Source organism: Lupinus angustifolius, unplaced genomic scaffold (assembly GCF_001865875.1).
Source record: "Lupinus angustifolius cultivar Tanjil unplaced genomic scaffold, LupAngTanjil_v1.0 Scaffold_11_86, whole genome shotgun sequence".
Taxonomy (NCBI): domain Eukaryota; kingdom Viridiplantae; phylum Streptophyta; class Magnoliopsida; order Fabales; family Fabaceae; genus Lupinus; species Lupinus angustifolius.
In genome coordinates this window covers 1,205-22,275 of record NW_017718581.1, presented here as the reverse complement: position 1 = coordinate 22,275, position 21,071 = coordinate 1,205, and the positions used below count along the sequence as shown (strand labels likewise).

At 31.1% G+C, this 21,071-nt stretch overlaps 2 protein-coding genes across 2 annotated transcripts; both read right to left on the bottom strand.

Annotated features, from left to right (window-relative positions):
- Nucleotides 1-2,468: 2,468 nt before the first annotated feature.
- Nucleotides 2,469-7,194, bottom strand: LOC109337857 (ras-related protein RABA6b-like). Its single transcript, XM_019574928.1, has 2 exons — nt 6,769-7,194; nt 2,469-3,108 (listed from the first exon to the last, which is right to left on the bottom strand). Exons 1-2 carry the CDS (start codon nt 6,984-6,986, stop codon nt 2,673-2,675), a joined length of 654 nt encoding a protein of 217 aa, XP_019430473.1. The 5' UTR covers nt 6,987-7,194; the 3' UTR covers nt 2,469-2,672.
- Nucleotides 7,195-9,506: 2,312 nt separating this feature from the next.
- On the bottom strand, nt 9,507-14,647 carry LOC109337856 (zinc finger protein VAR3, chloroplastic-like). The gene is made up of 8 exons (XM_019574927.1): nt 14,310-14,647; nt 13,224-13,341; nt 12,666-13,024; nt 12,006-12,122; nt 11,143-11,262; nt 10,341-10,433; nt 10,059-10,157; nt 9,507-9,785 (listed from the first exon to the last, which is right to left on the bottom strand). Exons 1-8 carry the CDS (start codon nt 14,645-14,647, stop codon nt 9,671-9,673), a joined length of 1,359 nt encoding a protein of 452 aa, XP_019430472.1. The 3' UTR covers nt 9,507-9,670.
- Nucleotides 14,648-21,071: the final 6,424 nt, after the last annotated feature.

Genomic DNA, 21,071 nt, shown 5'->3' with positions numbered 1-21,071 from the left:
CGAAAGATTGAAATGGTTAGCCAATGGTCCAAGCCTTAATGTCGTATCCTACACGGTTACCTAATTAATGGGTTCAGATTTTATACGAAAAAACAAGATGCTTAAAGTAAAATGCAAAATAGTGGTGTGACTCTTGTTGCTCGAACTTTACACATGTCAAGTGCAAAAGATAGAAACCCAATATATGCGAACATGTCATACTTTGGAGTGATTGAACACATATGGGAATTGGATTACACAATTTTTCGGATGCCATAGAAACTCAATATATGCGAACATGTCATACTTTAGAGTGATTGAACGCATATGGGAATTGGATTACACAATGTTTTGGATGCCGGTTCTTTATTGTATGTGGGTTGATAACAACAATGGCTTCCGAGTTGATGAGTTAGGGTTCATGCAAGTGGATCTTAATAGGCCAGGATATAAAGATGAGACATTTATTCTAGCATTATAAACTCAACAAGTATTTTATGTTAGTGACTCAGCTGATATGAAATGGTTCATTGTTCTTTAACTAACAAAATAATTGTCAATAATATTGATGATCAAGAATATGAAGATATTGATGAAGATGATCCTCTTTTTGGGACATATCAGTCGCATGAGAGCGAACCAACCGCGAATGATGATTTATATACAAGAGATGATCATGATGAAGAGCATTGGGTAAATCAATATGCTCCTCCAAACAAGGATGATCCTACAAGACAAAACAATCAAAGAAAAAGAAAAAGTGTATGCAAGTACTCTTTGTATAATTATAGCTTAATTTTGATTGTTTGTAATTTGTATAATATTATTTAATTTCTTTGTAGTTTGTGTAATTTTTTTATTTGTAATTATGTACTCTGTCAAAACATAATTGGCATGATATTCATTGTTTGTATTTTGTATTGTATTGATGTTTAATAAAACAAACTTCTAGCATGTATTAATATGTTTGTTTTGTTCAGGATGCATAAATGTATGTACTATTGAGAATGTATGTTCTGCTAATAAATCTATATGCAGGTATTAATTTATATAAATCAACATCGAATTCTAGGGGAAGCCCTAGCATGCGCTGTTGTAAATGATAACTACAACAACGCTTTCTATAAAAAGCGTTATTGTACATTATTAATACAACAGCGCTATGTGTGTGATGCGATGTTGTATTAAGGTGTTGTTTGAGAAAATTTATGAATAATACAACAGCACTCTTTTTCTATGGCACTGTTAAACATATGAACGTCAACAGCGCAACAATAAACGCTATTAATAAGACCTATAAAATGTGTTGTTTATGTAAGAATATATGACAGCGCTTTGTGGGCGATATGCTGTTGTACTGGTGCACTATATGACAGCACTTTTTGTGTGTTGTGCTGTGGTATATGGTCAATACAACAACGTTTGTGAAGCGCTGTTAATGATGACCATATACTACCGCGGTAAAAAAGAAAGCACCCGAAAGCGTTGTTATACATCTAAAATAAGGAATGTTGAACAACAACTCTGGCGTAGTGCTTTCTCAAGCAGATAGATCAAGATGTTTAGCCTGGTCACTGACTCTCTTCATCATGAAAACAAAAGTATAATTTCTTAAATGAAGGATAGATGCAGAAGAAGAATAATAGAAGCCATCCATAAATATTGTTCTAATGCCATTTTAGTTTCTTGGCAATTCACTAAGAAAGAAAATAATGGAATTGAAAGAGCAAAAAGATAAGAAAATGCATTGAAATTTTATTATTGAAATTAACTCTACACAAAGGCAAAGTATAAAGAATTTATACAATAGAAAAATTGGTAGTTACTTGTAACTAAGCTATCATTTAAAGTAAATATATTTATGACTGTCATAACCGAATATAAACCATATTTAACATTTTATCAAGGAAATTTCTCCAACTAATGTCACTTATACTAGCTACCTTATTATATTGATTGGGCTTTTGTGGGTCGATTGAAAAAGGCAATTGATTTGTTAAGTGAAATCGTGTGGAAAAACAGATCAACCCTAATGCTTTTTCACCTTTAGTGTTGGGAATGATGTTTCATGGGAGATTTGTACTAGTTTGTTATTTTAGAAGCACGCAAATTTATTGATAAGAGTAAAAGCGATACTCACCCAATTACAAAATAGATAACATTTGTACTACTTTGTTGAGAAGAATTGCTTTTAGAAACTGGCTTTGTGACAATGCATAAAAAATCACATGTATGCAATAATGTCTAATTCACTATATCTCAAACTAATTAGATATTGTTGCATAAATAAATAATTTATTTTAAAAAACATAAGATAACATTTTTATATTACTTATTAGAATTTAATTTGTCTGAAAGAGGGAATGAGATATTATTAGGAACATATAATCTGGACTTGTGTGATGATAGTCTCTCAATCTTTCACTCCTCTCTCTCTAGTACTTGATAGAAAATATTTGGCACCATAAAAATTGTCATATTCTACTAACAAAGATATGTGGTATAAAGTACAGCATTTACATTCTATGAACAAGTAATCACTTCTAAAAACAATTGCATGGTCATCATGTATTAATAAAAAACCAAAAGGAAGAAAAAGAAATGCAAAGACAATTAGGAAAATGAGAAGAATCATTTACTTAATTAATCAAAGATACTTTCAAAACAGCAAAAAAAAATCATCATGCAAGTTCTCAATTTGTACAGCAATTTGCATGTTTTGTAGCGGTCACTTCATCATCACATATATGGATCTCTTTTCCATTTGCAAGACTCAATTTTGTGCCATTCATTTTGGCTTCCAAAGTTTTTTGCCTTGTTATTTCATAGATCTTGGTTATCATTTGTAAGAATGCTTCCTCAACATTGAGATTCTTAAAAGCTGAGGTTTCCATGAAACATAACCCTTGTGTTTCTGCAAATAATTTTCCTTCTTCTTTCTCAACTTCCCTTGATTGTCCCAAATCAGATTTGTTTCCCACCAGAATAACCACTAAGTCTTCATTTCCAAACTCTCTTAGCTCATGTAACCATTTTCTTAAATTCACAAAAGTTGCTCTCCTTGTTATGTCATACACTAGCATTGCTCCCAATGCTCCTCTATAGTATGAGCTTGTGATAGCTCTAAACCTGAACACAAACTTTTATATATGTTTCTTAGACTGAAATATAAGATTAAGATTATATAAACACATTAATATTTACTAACAAGAACATGGTCAAATAGTGTAAAGTTCCGCTATATCTCTGACTAAAATATCAAATTGTTTAATTTCTGGGAGCTGACACTTGTTGGAAGGAACAATGACACACCTTGAAAGGGATTAGTTCATTATCCCTTAACCGTGAGGAATACACTCAGTAGTACAAACAAACACATTACTATTTACATTCAGTATAAAAAATCAAAATTTTGAGAGAAAATTATTGCAACTCTTAAGGTTCAATTTCAAAATCAATTGACAATCAGGAAATAGCACAACATATGTATTTAGATTATTCCAGAGACAATAAGGTATAAAATGTGAGATTTAATTCCTGATATACCCTATCTATAGAAGTCTGCCAAATCAAACGAATGATTATTTTTGACTCATGACTAAAAAACATCTTTTAGCTCATGACAATTGAGTAAAAACTTTGATTCTTATATTAAGTTAAGGTTTCATCTTCCAGGAAAATAAAATAGATAATGTGAAACTTATTTAGGAATAAGCTAATTAAAAAAAAGGCTTTTTGGTAGGATACGGTGAGAGAAGAAATCTATGAAAAAGGAGAAGCATTATATATTAGAAGTTAATTTAGTGAGCTATTTTATACATTATTACATTAATTGACTACAATATATTCCGCTAGAAATATTTTTGTATGATACACTTTGAAATGTGATATGTTTAAATTGTTTTAAAAATTGAAAATATTATTTAATCAAAGTAATGACTGACATAAAATATGGCACCAACAATCCAACAACATCCATCCCTTTCACCACATGCGAATTTCTGTGCCTAACTCATTAATTGCCAATTTGTTTTTTGGTTCTTTCTGTTCTCAATTATTTTCATCCTTGCTTTCTTATGAGTTATACACATCTGAACAAGTCCAATCTATATCCTGGACCCACTAATGACCCAACAATTTGTGTGGTACAATACTTATGCTATTGAAGTTTGTATTGGGTTAAAGGGATATAACTTAGGTCTCTACATGCTACTTTCTATTTTCCCATATTTTTAAAATGACAATTTGAACCACTCTCCCAATACCGGTAATCAGTGTTGTTAAAACTATTTCATATCAGCCAGTTCAACAGTAAATCGGTGAACTGGTCACAATACTGGTACGATATAATAATTATATTAGTCATATAATCATACTAATTAAAATTGGCTAAAACCGGTCGGTTTTCAGTTGAACTATATCAGTCATACAGGTCGGTTTCTATTTAAAATTAACTCTTAATGAAAATATATATATATATATATTGGTTTTTTATTGATTTTTCAATGTTAATATATTATATATGTATATCTATTTTCGCCGGTATACGGTTTAATTAGTGAACCACCGATTAAACCTCTATACTACTATGTCACTACCCTAACCAATTTAATGACTGATACAGTATTAATAACACTGAGGTGAACATATTTTGTGAAAAGGACATAGAATATCACTTTTGCTCTAAATACAGGTAAAACTGGCTAGTACCACTATAAAATTAAAGAGAATTTAAAAGAATAATGTTGGCACAACTACATTTTTAAAATTACACATAACAATATACAAATAATTTAATATTACATACTATTTAAGTATAATTGAAAATCAAAGTCTAACACTTAAGAACTAAGATGATAATATATACAGATAGCTCGTCTTGCCTGTTAGAAAAGTATGCTAACAAAACAAATATTTTAGGCTAATAAACATATTTTTCATGCTCTGTCTATTAGATAAATGAATTTAAATAATATGTAATATTAAATTATTAATAGTTTTAACTTAATAAAAAATTCAATCTCATCATTAAAAACAACCATATAAACCTTGTACACGGTCAAACTCATTGTTGAACCATGCTACTGAGGGATATAAAAACTCTGTTTTGGTAGTTTACCTAACTATTTAATGCTTTAGAGTAATCATGTTTAGTTTGAAGGAAAATAACTATTTTTTCATATGATCAACTCACAATTGCTTTTCTCAAAGTGAAAGAAAAGAAATTTGTGCAAAAATGATAGATAGTGAAATTCCTCTGTGGTATGGAAAAAAGAAAAAAGCAATTTTAATTTCTGTGATCAATCAAATTTATATATAAAGTTTTCCTTTTAAAATATTGGGAATAAGTTACATGAAGCATGCACACAAAAGGGAGAGGAAATTTGGTGAGTCTACTTTATATTGAACAAAACAGGTCGTAGGCAATTTAGGTCACGGGCCTGATACCATAAAGGTCATGGATGGGTAATTCCGTCCCAAAAATGCCGTAACTAAGTTTTCATTGCTTTTTTTTTTCTCGTTTCTTTTTTTCTTTCTTTTTTTAGAGTATCTTCATATTAATATCTGAACATGATTCACAAAAATATCAAATATATATCACAGTAGTCATTTTTTTATATTTTTTATGATCTTCGATAGATAAATATCATTTTAATCCATATTCACAATTTCTATGTACTGATTTAAATTTATACATTTTTATGGATTAAATGGATACATGTAGAAATCTATAAAAACCAAAATCAATATCAACTCTTTTGAGTTCTTAGTAATAACTAAACTAAAGCAAACAAGATAAAGTAGCTACCTAACAAAATTGCCCCAAAACAAAAAAAGAGGTGGGACAAGATGTTTGTGGAGAAATAGATAAGGTATAGAAAGTGGATCATGATTGGAGGTCTAATAATAATTAAGTCAGATTTGTTCAATTCATTAAATTCTTCTAGATTAAGCCAAGTTGTTTGTGGACACCCCCTTTGAAATTGAAAATGCCAGTTGAAAAAACCTTTAACTTTTCATTGAATTATTGAAACAAAAGAATAATGGAGAAACTTAATTCGCATTAACTTGAAAAGACAACTAAAAAAACATAAGACTAACGTAGATACAGTACTTGGTGGAGTTGGAAGATTTTCAGTGAGACAAGTTAAAGAGATCACACTTTTAAAAAAGAGCTACACATAAAGGATTATGCAGCTGAGCTTTCTCCCCTCTCACTTTCTTCTTTAATTGTTTTTTAGTTAATACTCATTTTAGTTTTCTCCTGTTTTTCCATCTTATTATTTTAATCCTTTAAAACATGGAAAACCTAAAATGATCATTCTTAAGGTCAAATTAGTCTCTACTAAAAGTTGTAAAACATGTTAAAAAGACTAATTTGATTTACAATTGAAAATTTTTATGACCATTTTGAGTTTTTTCAATTTTTGAGTGACTGAACTAATAAAGTCAAAAAACATAAAAGACTGAAATGAATATTTACTCTAAAAAATTTTAAGTTCTTCCAAAAATATAATTTTCTTATAATGTTTTATAAGGATTGTGAATTCGGGTCATCATTGAAATTTAACCGCTGCTAAGATCAAACCATGTCAAGAGACAAACAAAAATGAAAACAAAACAACACTTAAATTGATGACCAATTAAAGAAACAAAAACAATCATCCATATTGAAATTACAACAACATACAAATCTTAATATTGTCATGTCCACTACATGTATCAAATGATGTTATAATCGTGTTCATTGAAGATGATTAATTAAAAGAGCAAGAATGAGTTGGGTACCTTTCTTGGCCAGCAGTGTCCCATATCTGAGCTTTGATAAGTTTATGTTTGATCTTGATTTTCCTACAAGCAAATTCCACACCTATGGTGGGCTTGGAATCCAAACGGAATTCATCTTTTGAAAACCTTGAGAGAAGATTTGATTTGCCAACTCCAGAGTCTCCAATAAGAACACACTTGAAGAGGTAATCACACTCTTCATCAAATGCATCAGCCATGAATTTGATGAAACTTTATCACCTTATCTCTCAACAATACACGAGACACAGGAATTCAGAAGAAACAACTAATGTTGATGAGGAGGTGAAGAAACTCAGAACCAAAGAATATTGTTGGTAATGAAGTGTACAGTTAAGGAAGAAAGTTATAATATATAGGTTTCAGTGTCATGATCATATTTATATACACAGATATTACATCAGTAAGCAAAGTAGGGGTAGGGGAGGTGCTTCTATGAAATGATATGACATTTGATTTTTTAGGGTAATGAATATTTTACATTTGAGACTTGAGAGCATTCGCACGAAAGAGTATAATATTTATATGCTATAGTATAAAAATATTTACTATTTATTTATATTGTTTTTTTAAATAGTTAATAATAATAAAAATGAATAGGGAATAATACAATAATAATATATAAAATTCATATACGAATAAATTTTTACATTTTCCTCTCTTGATAAAGACCTTAGGTATGCATGGTCTATTAATATTGCCCACACCTGCGGATGTCATTAACTAAGTGGGAGAGCCTAACATATTGATTGTTGCATCTTTGCAAAGAAGGCCAGTGGTTTTGATACGTCTAACGATTAATTACCTTTATTAGATAAATATTAAAATCTTTACGATGGAACTATATCATATATCATTCATTATTATTATTATTATTATTATTATTATTATTATTATTATTATTATTATTATTATTATTATTATTATTATTATTATTATTATTATTATTATTATTATTATTATTATTATTATTATTATTATTATTATTATTATTATTATTATTATTATTATTATTATTATTATTATTATTATTATTATTATTATTATTATTATTATTATTATTATTATTTTAGAGTTAATGAGAGTTAATATATAAATTGTCAATGGTGAGTGAATAATTTAAAAAAAATATGACACTATTAATAATCATGATTAAACTCATAGATGTTAATCGTTTGAAATTATATTCATAACTATTATATAAAATATCATAATTTATTATGTAATTTAATTATCTTAATTCTTTGTAAGTCTTTCTTTTTAAGCAAATTGAAATTTTCAAATTAAAACCAATTAAACTATAATTAATTTTTAAAACAACAATGAGACTTTGAATTGGGAGTCATAAGGTGGTCTGATGGTGAAGAGGGCGGTCGTAAGGAATGGAGTGCAGGAGGTTGTGGGTTCGAGTCCCACCATATCAACAAAAAATGGGAGTTATAAGGGTGGTTTGATGGTAGGATGTAGGAGATTGAGGGTGAAGTCTCACCCACAACTAACATACTAACAATTGCCGATAAAAAAAAAACGAGACTTTGAATTTCCCAAAACACAAACAACGAACCAAAATTGATTGTTCAGTTACAAAATTTTAAAGTTCATGGACAATTGGACATGATGATTGTATTCAAAAGTTTAAGAAATCAATTATAAGGATTTTAAGTTCAACAATCCAATAAAAAATTTAAATTTCATGAACCCAATTATTAATGATTTTAAACTTCAGAGATTTAATTATAAATTTTAAATTTAGGATTTTATTTAAAAATTCTGAAATAGTTGGAGTGCAAAATAACCATATTGTAATGATTAAATTAGTTTCCCCCCTTTCTATTTGTCTTAGAGTAGAATCACACACTCTTTAGATGTAAGACTAACACTATTCAAAATATATACACTCACTCTTAATAATAAGGCATTCATCTGGATTTGAAGTTTTAAAAATATAATATTAAGTGTTTAAGTTCCCTCAATAGTTTACTTCAAATTTGTTTATTTCAAGTTGTGTATAAGAGTAATTACTGAAGATACCTTGCACCACATGATTACTAGTTTGTTACTTTGGTTCTCCAACTTAGAATAAAAACTCAAACTTAAATTAGGGTTATTCTTATTTTACGATGCCATCAGATTATTCTTTTCTTTGAGATGGTTCTGTTTGGAAGTTTCCAAAACAAACAAGCATAAGTAGCAGCTGATTAAATCAACCATAATTTAAAATCAAACCATCATTTTTGAAATGCGTATAAATATAAAAAGAATAAAAAGTGAGATAAAGATAGTTTCATATATTATAAGAGAAAGTTGGGAACTTGTATTGTTCAAATGATGGAGCTTGAAAGAGTTTGTTTCACCATGAGAGTTGCTTAACATAACCAAAATTGTTCATTGCCTAAGGAATTGGAGCTTCTCAAAAGGACTTTCTCCATTGCATGTAAAGTAATGGTTTCATATAACAATAAATTAATAATTGGCATTTAACCACCATGAACTTTAGCACTATTTAAAAAAAGCTAGAAATGGTGCCTAAATTGATCATGATTACTCTTGCATTGTGATTGTTGCTCATGCATGTTCCATTATTGTAGTTTGATTCCGTTAACAGTATCTTATGTGAGGAACCTGGAGCACAATAAAGCTACAACATATACATAAAAACAATAATGTTACATTGCAAACTATTAAATTAGTTTAGTTTATACAATTGTGTACAAGATATATTAAAACAAAATTCATGTGAGCATATAACTATGCTCATCTCTAATGGTTGTTTATGCGTCTCTCTAATAAAATGATGCCAAAATAGGCATGTCTCACCAAATATTTTTTATAACCCAAAATTGTGACCCACCATGCAAAAGCTTGATGATTTTGTTCTTTTTAATCATCTTGATCTTCTCCACACATGTTCCTCATACTCACAAGTTGGTTGATCTCCAGGGCGACCAGTATTACACTTCAGGCAAGCCATGTTTTTTGAATAATTGTAGAAATCACATCTACATGAAGTAACACATTAAGCAAGAAATTGTTATTGTGTGATGAGATAGGGTGTGGCAAGCCAAATAAAAATAAGGAACATCTATGTCTCACTTTGTGTGCCACAATCACGTGGCATAATTTCTGATTGATCGATTAATTTAAATTGTCAGTGATTAACATTAGACTAGAGATGATATATATTTACCAATCAGAAATGGGTAGGACATGGTTGTGGGACATGAACTAGGACAACATATACTATCCGGGAAGAAAAAAAACAATGGACTTACTTGGGACAACTCCAATCCCCGGGATGTTTCTTGGGACTTGGGTTTGGCTCTTGACAACGAAAACATTTCAGTTTACCGGAAAAATTCATGAAATCGCACCTACATACACAAGAAAAAACAATTCATGGAGAAAAAAATAGAACTAACCGTTAAGATTTAAGAATCAATGTGAACATATTCATTATGTAGTGAATAGCATCAGAATGGAAGAAATCAAATCTACATAAGTGACATAAGGAACAATAAGTTTTTTATGGTTTGAGAAAGATAAATAGGACTCACTTCCGACAATTCCAGTCCCCAGGATGTGTATTTGGCCTTAGCTCAGGACAACGCAAACACTTCGCATTACTAGCAAAGTTCATGAACCCACACCTATGAGAACAAAATTTTGTATGAAACTGTTAAAGGATTATGTCCACACATTGATTATAGTCATACAGTGCAATTATTGGATATTAACCATCAAGATATATACAAACCATCAAGATATTAATTTCGTGACATGAGATCATATGCATCTCATTCCCAACAATTGCCCAATACATATAGATTAGTAAGCTGGAAGAAAACTTCTAAAACTGAAGCTTAAGGAATCTCATAGCATAAAACCGATAACAAACTCAATAGTATTTTGAAACAAATGTTTGCTACATTTGTCATAAATATAAATGAAATTATGAATTTGCTGAGTAAAAAAAGAAACATTTTAAAAGATTCAGAGAGCAAAACAAAGATATCTTAGTAGAGAAATCAGGGTAAGATAGTTGCATGCAATTATGACTGTTAAATTAAATTGTACATCACAAGTTCTCAAACTTCGGCAAACTAGGTTATAAGCTTCATTCAATAAGTGACCAACCAAGAAAGAAAGCTTACTTCATCAGGTTACTCTCTTTTCTTCCTATAATAACCTTAGCAGTACAAATTTATGAGAAGAGATGAAACACAAAAAATGAAAACCAATAGTTATCAAAAATATAATTATTGGCATTTACTTGATTTATCTGCTATCTTAAGAAATGCAAACTATAAATATATCAATATTAATGGAACTTTCATGTCAGTAAAATAAGAAGCTTACTGTGAGCATGTCCAATCTCCTTTTTTCCTTTCAACTTCATCTGTATTGAACATCTTTGGTGGCCCCTCTTTTTTGCATTTAAGACAGCGAGTGTTTCTAGAAAAATTCATAAAACTGCATCTGTAGCAACACCAGAGAGAAATGGTCAGCACAACAGAAAATATTGACGATGGTGGATGACGGTTGCTGTAGAGAACTAACTTGCTTTATAAAAAAATTTATTTAAAAATTAACAAAGCAGAGTAGGAAGAAAGCAGTTGCTGGCTTGCTGTAGAGAACGAAGAACGAACGACACAGAGAAAGCAGTTGCTGCAGTTACTGCCTTGAACAAAGCAGACGAACCAACTGCACAGAATGAAATGAAGCAACTGCCTTGAACGAAGACGGCAGACAAGAGAGAGAAGAGCAAGACAAAGAAAAGAGAGAGGAGTTCAATTCAACTTGCAATGGAAGGAGACAACGGTAACTTTGAGTAGAGTTCCCAATTTTTGGGTAATACGCTTTAAAAAAACTCGAAAATCAAAATTAAAACATGAAAAAACCTACAGAAGCCCATTAGCAGCAGCATTTCTGCCATGGCGGTCCTAAAGCAGCAAATTGTAGATGTCACTATTAAAAGGGTTTTTCGAAATTGCGAATATCGTTTGGCCAAAAAATGCCACTGCTTTCCACCATGCCATCGCCGCCCTTTGACAACACTGAATAAAACTTATGAGTCATCTGTTTGACACACATAATTGCATATGGACAACATAGAAGAAAGCTTGTTATGTAAGACAAAAAATGATACAATCATATTGTTAATTGTTATTAACTACCTGACCTTATCAGACTTTTTGAAGGAATAACAATAAAGTACTTACTCAGGACAGGTCCAATCTCCTTTCTTCATTTCAACAGTAGGCACATTAAGATCCCCCGGCTTGTCTTCATTACAATTTAGGCATTGTGTATTTCTGGCGAAGTTCATAAAATTGCATCTGCAGGAAAATTGGGAAGAAAAATAAAAAAGAACCAATGTTCATGATAAGTATTAAGAAAGCATACAATTGACCAAAGGTATATAAATTATAAAACAAATCCACTCATTCACTAGCCAAAAGTACTAACCCTCACCGCAAAAAGTATTAATCCTCGCCACATATTTTAAGAGAGAACTTCATATCATAATATCTAGTGGGTGGGGCTATTGGCACTCCAAATTGCCTAAGTACACTCCCCACTAACCAATCATATTTTTCGTTCTTTATTTTACAATTTTGTGATTGGTCAATAAGGAGTATGAATAAGAATTTGGGAGTGCCAATAGCCTTACCTATATCTAGTTGCTATTGTCTCAGTAAATGTTGTAGGGAATCTATAGACAATAGGTTATTTGCTTAATTTCTGAAGTAAAATGGCTGATACAGAGAAACTTTATATCTGCATATTATAAGTTTTATGTGCAAATGCAGAAAATTAAATTGAAGTTCAGAAATTACTACAAAGGCTAAGAACGTATTGCATGTACTAATGCAACTCACTTTGGACACATCCAGTCACCTTTCTTCATTTCAACATCTTTAGACAATTTATTAGTCATAAAACTTGGAGGCTGTCCTTTTGCAGTGGCATCTTGTGTGGTAGTCTTTGGACGAGTAGGAGCAGGAGCTGGAGCAGGGGATGAGTCACTCAACTCAACCAGCTGAGATAGAAGTTTTCTCACAGATGATTCGGTAACTTCTCTGCCTGGCAGTTTCTCTTCTCCCGAAAGAACAAGTGGATCTAATGCGTAGAACATAAGTATTCGCACTATATCCACAGTTCGAGCATCAGCTTCAAATTCCTTTAGAATAACATAAGCTCTATCACAAGAGTCGCGCAGATTGCAAGCACTACAAACCTGGACAGAAGCAACTTTGCTTTTCAGACTTAAGGGAAATAAAATGCCTTCTTAAACTTGTTGACAAAAATAAATAAATATATGAAAAGGAACATCATAGACTAATAATGACAATGAACATCTTGATTTCTAAAGTACTACTTGCAATGCAATCAATAACTTTGAAACAGAAATGCTTCTGGCAAAAGAATTAACATACATCTCCTTCATCTAGTTGCACATGGACTCTCAATCTTTTAGCTGAATTAACAGCTTTCCGGAGAAGATTAGGACATCCTCCCTCGACAACTGCTTGAATGTCCTTCAACGACAGCGATCTGCATAACAAGCAACAGATGTTAATTCTAATTCTGAACATATTGTCAATGCACATGCTGAACATGTAATCTCAGACACTCTTCTCATTATGCATTCTTAGTTTCTAAGATAATCAACTTGTGCAAACAACATCAACAACAAAATTCACCACAAAAGTCTTTTCCCACCACACGAGGTCAGCTACATGGATCAAGTATGTTCCTCACAAGCCAATTTGAACTAACTAAAAAATCAAAAGTAAAAGAAGTTATTCTCCACAAATACATTTTCGTAACATAATCAACTTGAGTAAACAATGCCAACACCAAGAGTTAACTCAGTCGGTCAAGTTGTTGGACATAAAGTGTAGGCACTTGGGTTCAAACCCATGTAGCTACGCAATTTCTCTCCTTCCTATTAAAAACTTCGCCTATCAAAAAAATTTGTGAACATCAAAAATCACAATCAAAGTCTTTTCCCACTATTTTTTTCTTTCAAATAAATTTTTTGGTAAAAAAAAACACAAGCAAACAGAAGCATATATAAATGTCAGAAGTGATATTTTTAATAAAAATATGTTTTTTTTCCTTAGAGAAAGCTTAATCAAACTGGCTCTGATTTCTGATGAATTGGACAAGTCAAGAAATCGTGTCCTTTAATCAAACTTTCATTGTAGCTTCCTACATAATCAACTTAAGCAAATAAACAACATCAACAACAAAATTCTTTTCATACAACACTACATAGGGCCAGCTTTACTGTATTCTATCAAAATCCAACTTGAACAAACCCAAATGAAAAAGTTATAGATTTTCCTTCATTACCAAACAAACCAAGCAACCTGAATTTCTAATGAAATGAACCCAATTAAGAAATCATGTCTCAAGTGGCCAATTGGGTTTAAAAAAACAAATCTTTCTTCACAATACAGATAATCCAAACAGATAAAAAGAATAAAATAAAATAAAAACAAAATAAAAATTCTGACTTGAAAATATCGTAGCGGTCACGAGCGAAGCTGAGACAAGGATCCTTCAAGAGATTCATGTTGGCATAAACACTTCGATCTTCAGAAGGAGAAGAAGAGGGTTTAGTAATGTAGCCTCTGGTGTTCAAAGTGTCAACGAATGAAACCCATTCGGGCCATGGATGACAGTGTTGGTCCACGGATGATAGGGTTTCAGTTGCGGCGGTGGGGGAAGAAAAAGAGCGGTGGTGGCGGCGGCGGTGGTGGAAGAAGGGAGAAAAGGGTGTTGGAGGTGAAAGGGTGCGGGATAGTGCAGTTCGTAATCTATAATATAGTGTGAGCTTTGAAGATGTTGACATTTTTGAGTTTTCTCTTTAGAGATTTTGGCTATATGGCTATGGCTATGGGTTGATGTAAAGTTGTTGTTCTGGCAAATGATTATGGCTTGCTGAGGTTTATGCACACTTGACCACACTCACAACCAGGGTTTTAGACCAGTTATGTTTTTGTTAGGATTTAGTATGTATACTAACAGTGTATCACTCATATATTAATTATTAAACAGAAGAAGTAATATAAAAGTAAGAGTAAATTACACTGACACTCTCCGAGTTTTAGTTGTCTACATAATATATCATGTTTTTTGTTTAAAAGATTACATTTATTTCTTATGCAGGGATCAATGTAATGAAAGTTAAAAAATATGGGAGGTTTGTATAGGTGTAGAAAAGTGAGGGATTGTTTATGTAATTTTACTAAAACTTAGGGGGATGTCAGTATAATTTACCCTAAAAGTAATGATGAATGATATAATCAGAGTCAGTATAATTTACCCAAAATGCATGGATAGATTAGTTAGTGTTAGTTCCATGCTATAATAATAATAAATTATTACAAATACTCTAATAATGAACCAATATGGGAGGAATGAAACTCCTCTTCGTTAAAGAAGAAATTTGAATTTAAAATAATATTACATTTATACCTTTAAAACTAGAATAAAAATAGTATTTTTTATACAAATTCAGAACAAAAATAAATTGAAAATCAATCCAAAATATTGAGACATGCAAAATCATAGGGTAAAATTGGATAGATATACCTTTCTACTTTGGTAGGATATGTACATCCAATAGTTTTGGTGTGCATTCCGTCATTTTTATATCTAATTCACTTATTTATTCTAATATTAATTTAATAATTTTATTCAATTAACAAAAACATTGGTTGTCAATACAATGTTGTGATGATCTTACTAATTGGTTTGATTGATTCAATTATTGATTGGACTTAAAAATAACTCTAATTTGTAGTCTTAATCAAATAATGTGTTATCCATTTTGAATTAGAGAAATTTCAGTCTGATTGTGATAAACAACAAAGTTAAATCGAAATAACTTGGAAAATGAATCAAACGATTTACTTAAAAAATAAAAAAATGTAGAATATTCTCTAGTGTTTTGTTTTACTTCACTCAAAAAAGATAAAAAGATAATATTTCAATATAATTATTATTTTATATAAAATTTTGTATTTATAGATAATTATTATATATATATGAAACTATGGGTGTTCGCGGTCCATTTGGATCGAATTTTAAGCAAAAAATCATCTGATCCAAACGCGCAATTAATATGCAGTCCGGTCCAGTCCATTTATATTAAGATGTCTGATCCAATTCGGTCCAAATATTACATGCGATTTCAGTCCGGTTTGGATCGGTCTCTTTTTTAAAATATTAACATATAAATATCTTCAATTTCAGCTTACAACACAACAAGACAACAACCAAAACAATGAAGAAAAATTTGATTCTTTTAGTAGTAAGATTAGAAACATCAAAATAGTCTAATGATCCGATCATTTTAACAATTCAATGATCCAATCAATCAAAAAACAATAAAAAAACAACAATACACCAACAAAAAGTAAACAACAATAGCAACACTAAAGTAAACAACAACAATAGCAATAGCAGCAACAATAATAATAGCAACCGTAACAGTAACAACAATTTTAACAGCAGTAGTCCAGCAAAAATAATAACATCAACAGTCTAGCAGAAATAATAACAGCAGCAGCCTAGCAGAGGTAATAACAGCAGCAGAAACAATAACAACAATAGTAACAATAACAACAAGACATCGACAACGATATGAGTACCTAGAACATAATTTTAAACAATTAGATAGTGCTCGCCAATGATTAATAATAATAAAACTTTCAGAGCAATAAATTGATAATAATGCACCTAATCAGAGTTGGCATCAGAATCTTCTTCATTTGATTGTGGGATTGGTTCAAGTTCTAAAAAATATATCAAATTAATCAATATGATTTTAAAAAATAGCAACATATACATATGTTATAGAAAACAAATAAATAAAATATCTTTCTCAAGTTTTTCTAAGTCTTCTAATAATTCTTCAACATATGTTGCAATTGAGGAGGACTGAAACCAATTTTGTGCACATACTAAAGCTTCAACTGTTTTGGGAGAAAGATAGCTCCTATAACAATTAAGAACTCTACCTCATGTGCTAAAAGTAGACTCTAAAGCAACTGTCGACACATCCATGACCAATACATCTCTAGCTATTTGTGCAAGAATCGGATATTTCGTGGAGTTCATCTTCCACCAATTCAATATATCAAAATTTGGACTTTTCTTCTCCAAACCCTCCATGAGATACAAATCTACCTCATTTTTATTCATTGTCTCATGAAGATTCATGTCTTTCTCAAATTCCATAGTGACTGAAACTTCATTGGGTGCATCAGAGTCTAACATTTCAATTTCTCGAGTGGCTTGTGCAGAATTTTCTTGGCCTTCACTAAGGAACAACTTATACTTATCAAACATCTTGCATAATGTATCCTTTATCTTTTCACACAAAACTACAGCATCATCCTTATCATGAATCCTCTCCAAACCCCACTTAACAAAATGAAACTTGATTCGAGGATCAAGTATGACAAAAATAAAGATAATAACATTCATCTTTTTTATGTCTCCCCAATATTTATTATATTTTGATTTAATTTTTATAGTCATGGTACCAAGCAATGGGTCATGACTCCCAATCCATTTCTCTAATGTCATCATTATAACACAATGCTCATTGAAATATAGAGAAGAAGTCACAGAAGTTGATCCCAACATTTTCATAGTGATACCATAAAATATTTTCATGAATTTAGTAAAGTATTTGGCATTATTCCAATCATCATTCTTTGGGACACCACCTTGCATCGAAGCAAAATCATTATCTCTCACACCTAATCTCTTAAAACTCTTTTGAAACTTTAATGCACTTTCAAGCATAGTATAGGTGAAGTTCCACCTAGTATGAACATCCAATTGCACAAAACACACATCTTGTATCCTAGTTTCTTTGATGCAGATTTTAAACCTATCCAATCGACTAGGAATTGCACGAACATATCTAACTACACTCCTAATTTTGCTTATTGAATCATGCAAGTCTTTCAACCCATCAGTGATAACGACATTGATAATATGTGAACAACATCTAACATGCAAATATTCTCCTTTTAATGGATGTTAATTCCAATCCTCCATTCTATCTTTTAAGTATGAGATTGCAACATCATTTGATGAAACATTATCTACTGTTATGGTGAAATTTTGCCTCTCAACCAACTTTCTAGATATTTTTCAATTTTACTACCAATTGTCTCTCCTTGTGATTCTTAATTGTACAAAAATTAAGATTCCTTTTATGCAATTTCCAATTCTCATCAATGAAATGTGCAGTAAGGTATAGATAATTCAATTTTTGCATTGAAGTCCAACAATCATTTTTTAAACTCACACCTTGGCTTGATTGATGAAACATACTTTTCACCTTATGTTTCCCATTCATGTAAAGACTCCAACATTCCCTAGCAATTGTAATCCTACTCAGAATTGAGAGCTTGGACTGCACAACACTCATAAAGTAACAAAATCTCTCCCCCTCAACAAACTTAAAAGGTAACTCATCTACAATGATCATTCTAGCTAGAGCTTTTCTACATGCATCCACATCAAAACCAACACCAACAAGAGTACTACCAATCCCATTACCGTCTTCTTTTTTTAATGGTTGAAGGGAAATGATCTTTTGACTAATATCAATATGGTCTTTGGGAATTTTCTTACACTGAGTTAACAAATGGTTATTAAGATTTTTTGTTCCATTTCTATGTGAATCACATGCATAGGTTTTCCACACCAATTACATTTGGCTCTTGGTTTTAATGAATCATTATATTTTGTAAAATGATCCCAAGTCCAAGATCTTTGTCTAGAAGATTTTTGGTTACCTTCAATTTCAGCAATGAAATCATGACCGTCAAACTCAGATGCAAGTTTCCTTTTATTGTCAAACCTAGAAGCTTCCTCTTTGTTTAAGCCATCTTCCCTCATATTATCAGGTTCATTAGTAGAGACTTGTTGGAGTCAACTTTTGTTACTACCTTTTCACAACTTCCATTATTTTCATCCTACAAGAGCACAAGACACAAACACATAAATATTACCATAAATTGTTACATTCTTTTAATATATGATCAGGTAGGCAATGCCTATTATTCTCACCTTAATATATAAACTGGTTCTCACTTGGACATTACATTTCAAGCAAGGTTCAAACTACATCAATTTAGTTATCCATAACTTACTACCCAATTCAGCTATTTACAAATTGTCTAGTTATTCATAACTTTTTAGATACAAATTGAGTATCTTAATTAAATGACTAGGCATACTTATTTTTTGGAAATATAGAGCAAATTTGGTTAGAAATATAAAGCAAATTTGAAGTAAATTAGGAATATATAAAAATTACCATCACAATCACAATGTAGTATCAAATTTGTCACAACACCCAAAGACATTGCACCAAAATTATTGTAATATAGTGCAACTATTATTCAGAATTTCTGATTGTAGACTCATTAAACTACACTCAAAACCTGTCACAAACAGAGCTGAATCAGTTTCACATGTTACACCAAATGTATCCATGTGTAAACAGTAATGTTGCATAGAAGGTAAAGAATACTTTGACATCTATGACATAAACAAAGACCCTTTAATCTTATTTTTTATTTTGATGAACAGAGGAAGAGTATTACCCTCTTTATTTTTTAACTTACTATATAATTTTTTTTAAACATTCCAAATGAAGTAGAGTTTCTAAGAAGCAGTTCTCAGCAAATAAATTAAAATACAAAACTGATTATATTGATTATAATATAGATGATTATTATACTATGGATAATTACTGAATCAATCTACTTTTCACAGTTAATCTAAACACACAACACACTGTTAGTCTTTAAATATATGATTCAATTTTTCCATTAACAATCTCAACATTTCTTATTATATTAGTAACAAATTATAGTTAATAAAATGTGAAAAATCAGAACGCTCTATGCTTCTTAATGAGTATTTAAAACAATGACAATCATTTTCAAATATAAAATTGATCAATACCTTCTTCATCATCACAAATAGAAGGAACAAAAAAGGAGAGTAAAATCCAACTTAAGATACATGGACTTACGTTTCTTGTATTAGCAAGAAATGTGTTAAGGTTTTCTTGACTTTATGTGAGTTTTGAAAGTTTTTTGTTTCAAAATAGAATTTTCAGCATATAAATTTTCACAAGTATCACATATAGTGGGTTGACATAATTTAGAAGTAGAGAAATCACATGAGGCACATGCATAGATAAGATGAAGAGTTTCATTTTCAAGTTTAAGTTCATCTAATTCATTTTGCATTTCAATTATTTTCTTTTCATACAAGGAGATAACTCTTTTTCTATCTATATTTATTTTAACAATTTTCTTTAAATCCTCATGCATTTCGACATAAGCTGCATATAATTCATCGTATGGAGGAGAGTCATTAGAGCATGATGAAGTATAGGAATGTACCTCATTAGAATCATCTTCATCACTAGATGTGCACTTCTCATGCACTTGTGCCATAAGGCATACCATTGAATTGTTTTCCTCATCGGATGAGCTTGAAGTCGGAATCTTTCTCGGAATCGTCCAGAACAATGTATGCTCCTTTTGACTTGGACATTCGAGATTTGCTCTTCTTGTTCTCGACATTCTTGAGGTGGCTTGGGCATTGATTCTTCATGTGACCCGATTTTCCACACCCATAGCAAGTGAAGCCTTCTTTGGGAATCTTGCTTTTCTTGGTCGAGGTTTTGGCTTCTTTCTTGAGATTCTTGATCCCTCCTTTCTTCTTGAGATACTTCTTGAATTTTTCAAATAGGAGAGTCAAGTCTTCATCGGAATTAGAATCTGAACTAGAATCCTCACTTTCTTGATTTTCTTGAAATCTTGTAGCCTTGAGTGTGATTCTTTTCTTGTCTGACTTTTCATTCATTGTTAAGCGCCCTAACTCCATTTCATGTTCTTGGAGTTTCCCAAACAAAGTGGCTAATGGCATGTTGTCTAAGTTCTTTGACTCCATTATCGCGGTTACCTTTGGTTTCCATTTCCTATCAAGACAACACAAAACTTTGTTAGACAAATCAGCATTAGTAAAAGTTTTATCAAGGGCGACCAAATGATTTACAACATGAGTAAAACGTTTTTGCATATTACATATAGATTCATTAGGAAGCATGCGAAATAACTCATACTCATGCGTAAGCGCATTTAGTCTAGCGCGCTTAACTTCATTCGTGCCTTCGTGGGTAACTTGCAAAGTATCCCACATTTCTTTTGCATTAAGGCATTGTGAGACTC

What these genes read in the sequence shown, in the direction of transcription:
- LOC109337857 (XM_019574928.1), bottom strand. Translation starts at nt 6,986, where the DNA reads ATGGCTGATGCATTTGATGAAGAGTGTGATTACCTCTTCAAGTGTGTT. An exon ending in GACACTGCTGGCCAAGAAAG is followed by an intron (nt 3,109 to 6,768) that starts GTACCCAACTCA and finishes GTTTGTGTTCAG; the next exon opens with GTTTAGAGCTATCACAAGCT.
- LOC109337856 (XM_019574927.1), bottom strand. Translation starts at nt 14,647, where the DNA reads ATGTCAACATCTTCAAAGCTCACACTATATTATAGATTACGAACTGCA. An exon ending in GGAGATTGGACCTGTCCTGA is followed by an intron (nt 11,263 to 12,005) that starts GTAAGTACTTTA and finishes GTGTTGCTACAG; the next exon opens with ATGCAGTTTTATGAATTTTT. An exon ending in GGGGACTGGAATTGTCGGAA is followed by an intron (nt 10,158 to 10,340) that starts GTGAGTCCTATT and finishes TTGTGTATGTAG; the next exon opens with GTGCGATTTCATGAATTTTT.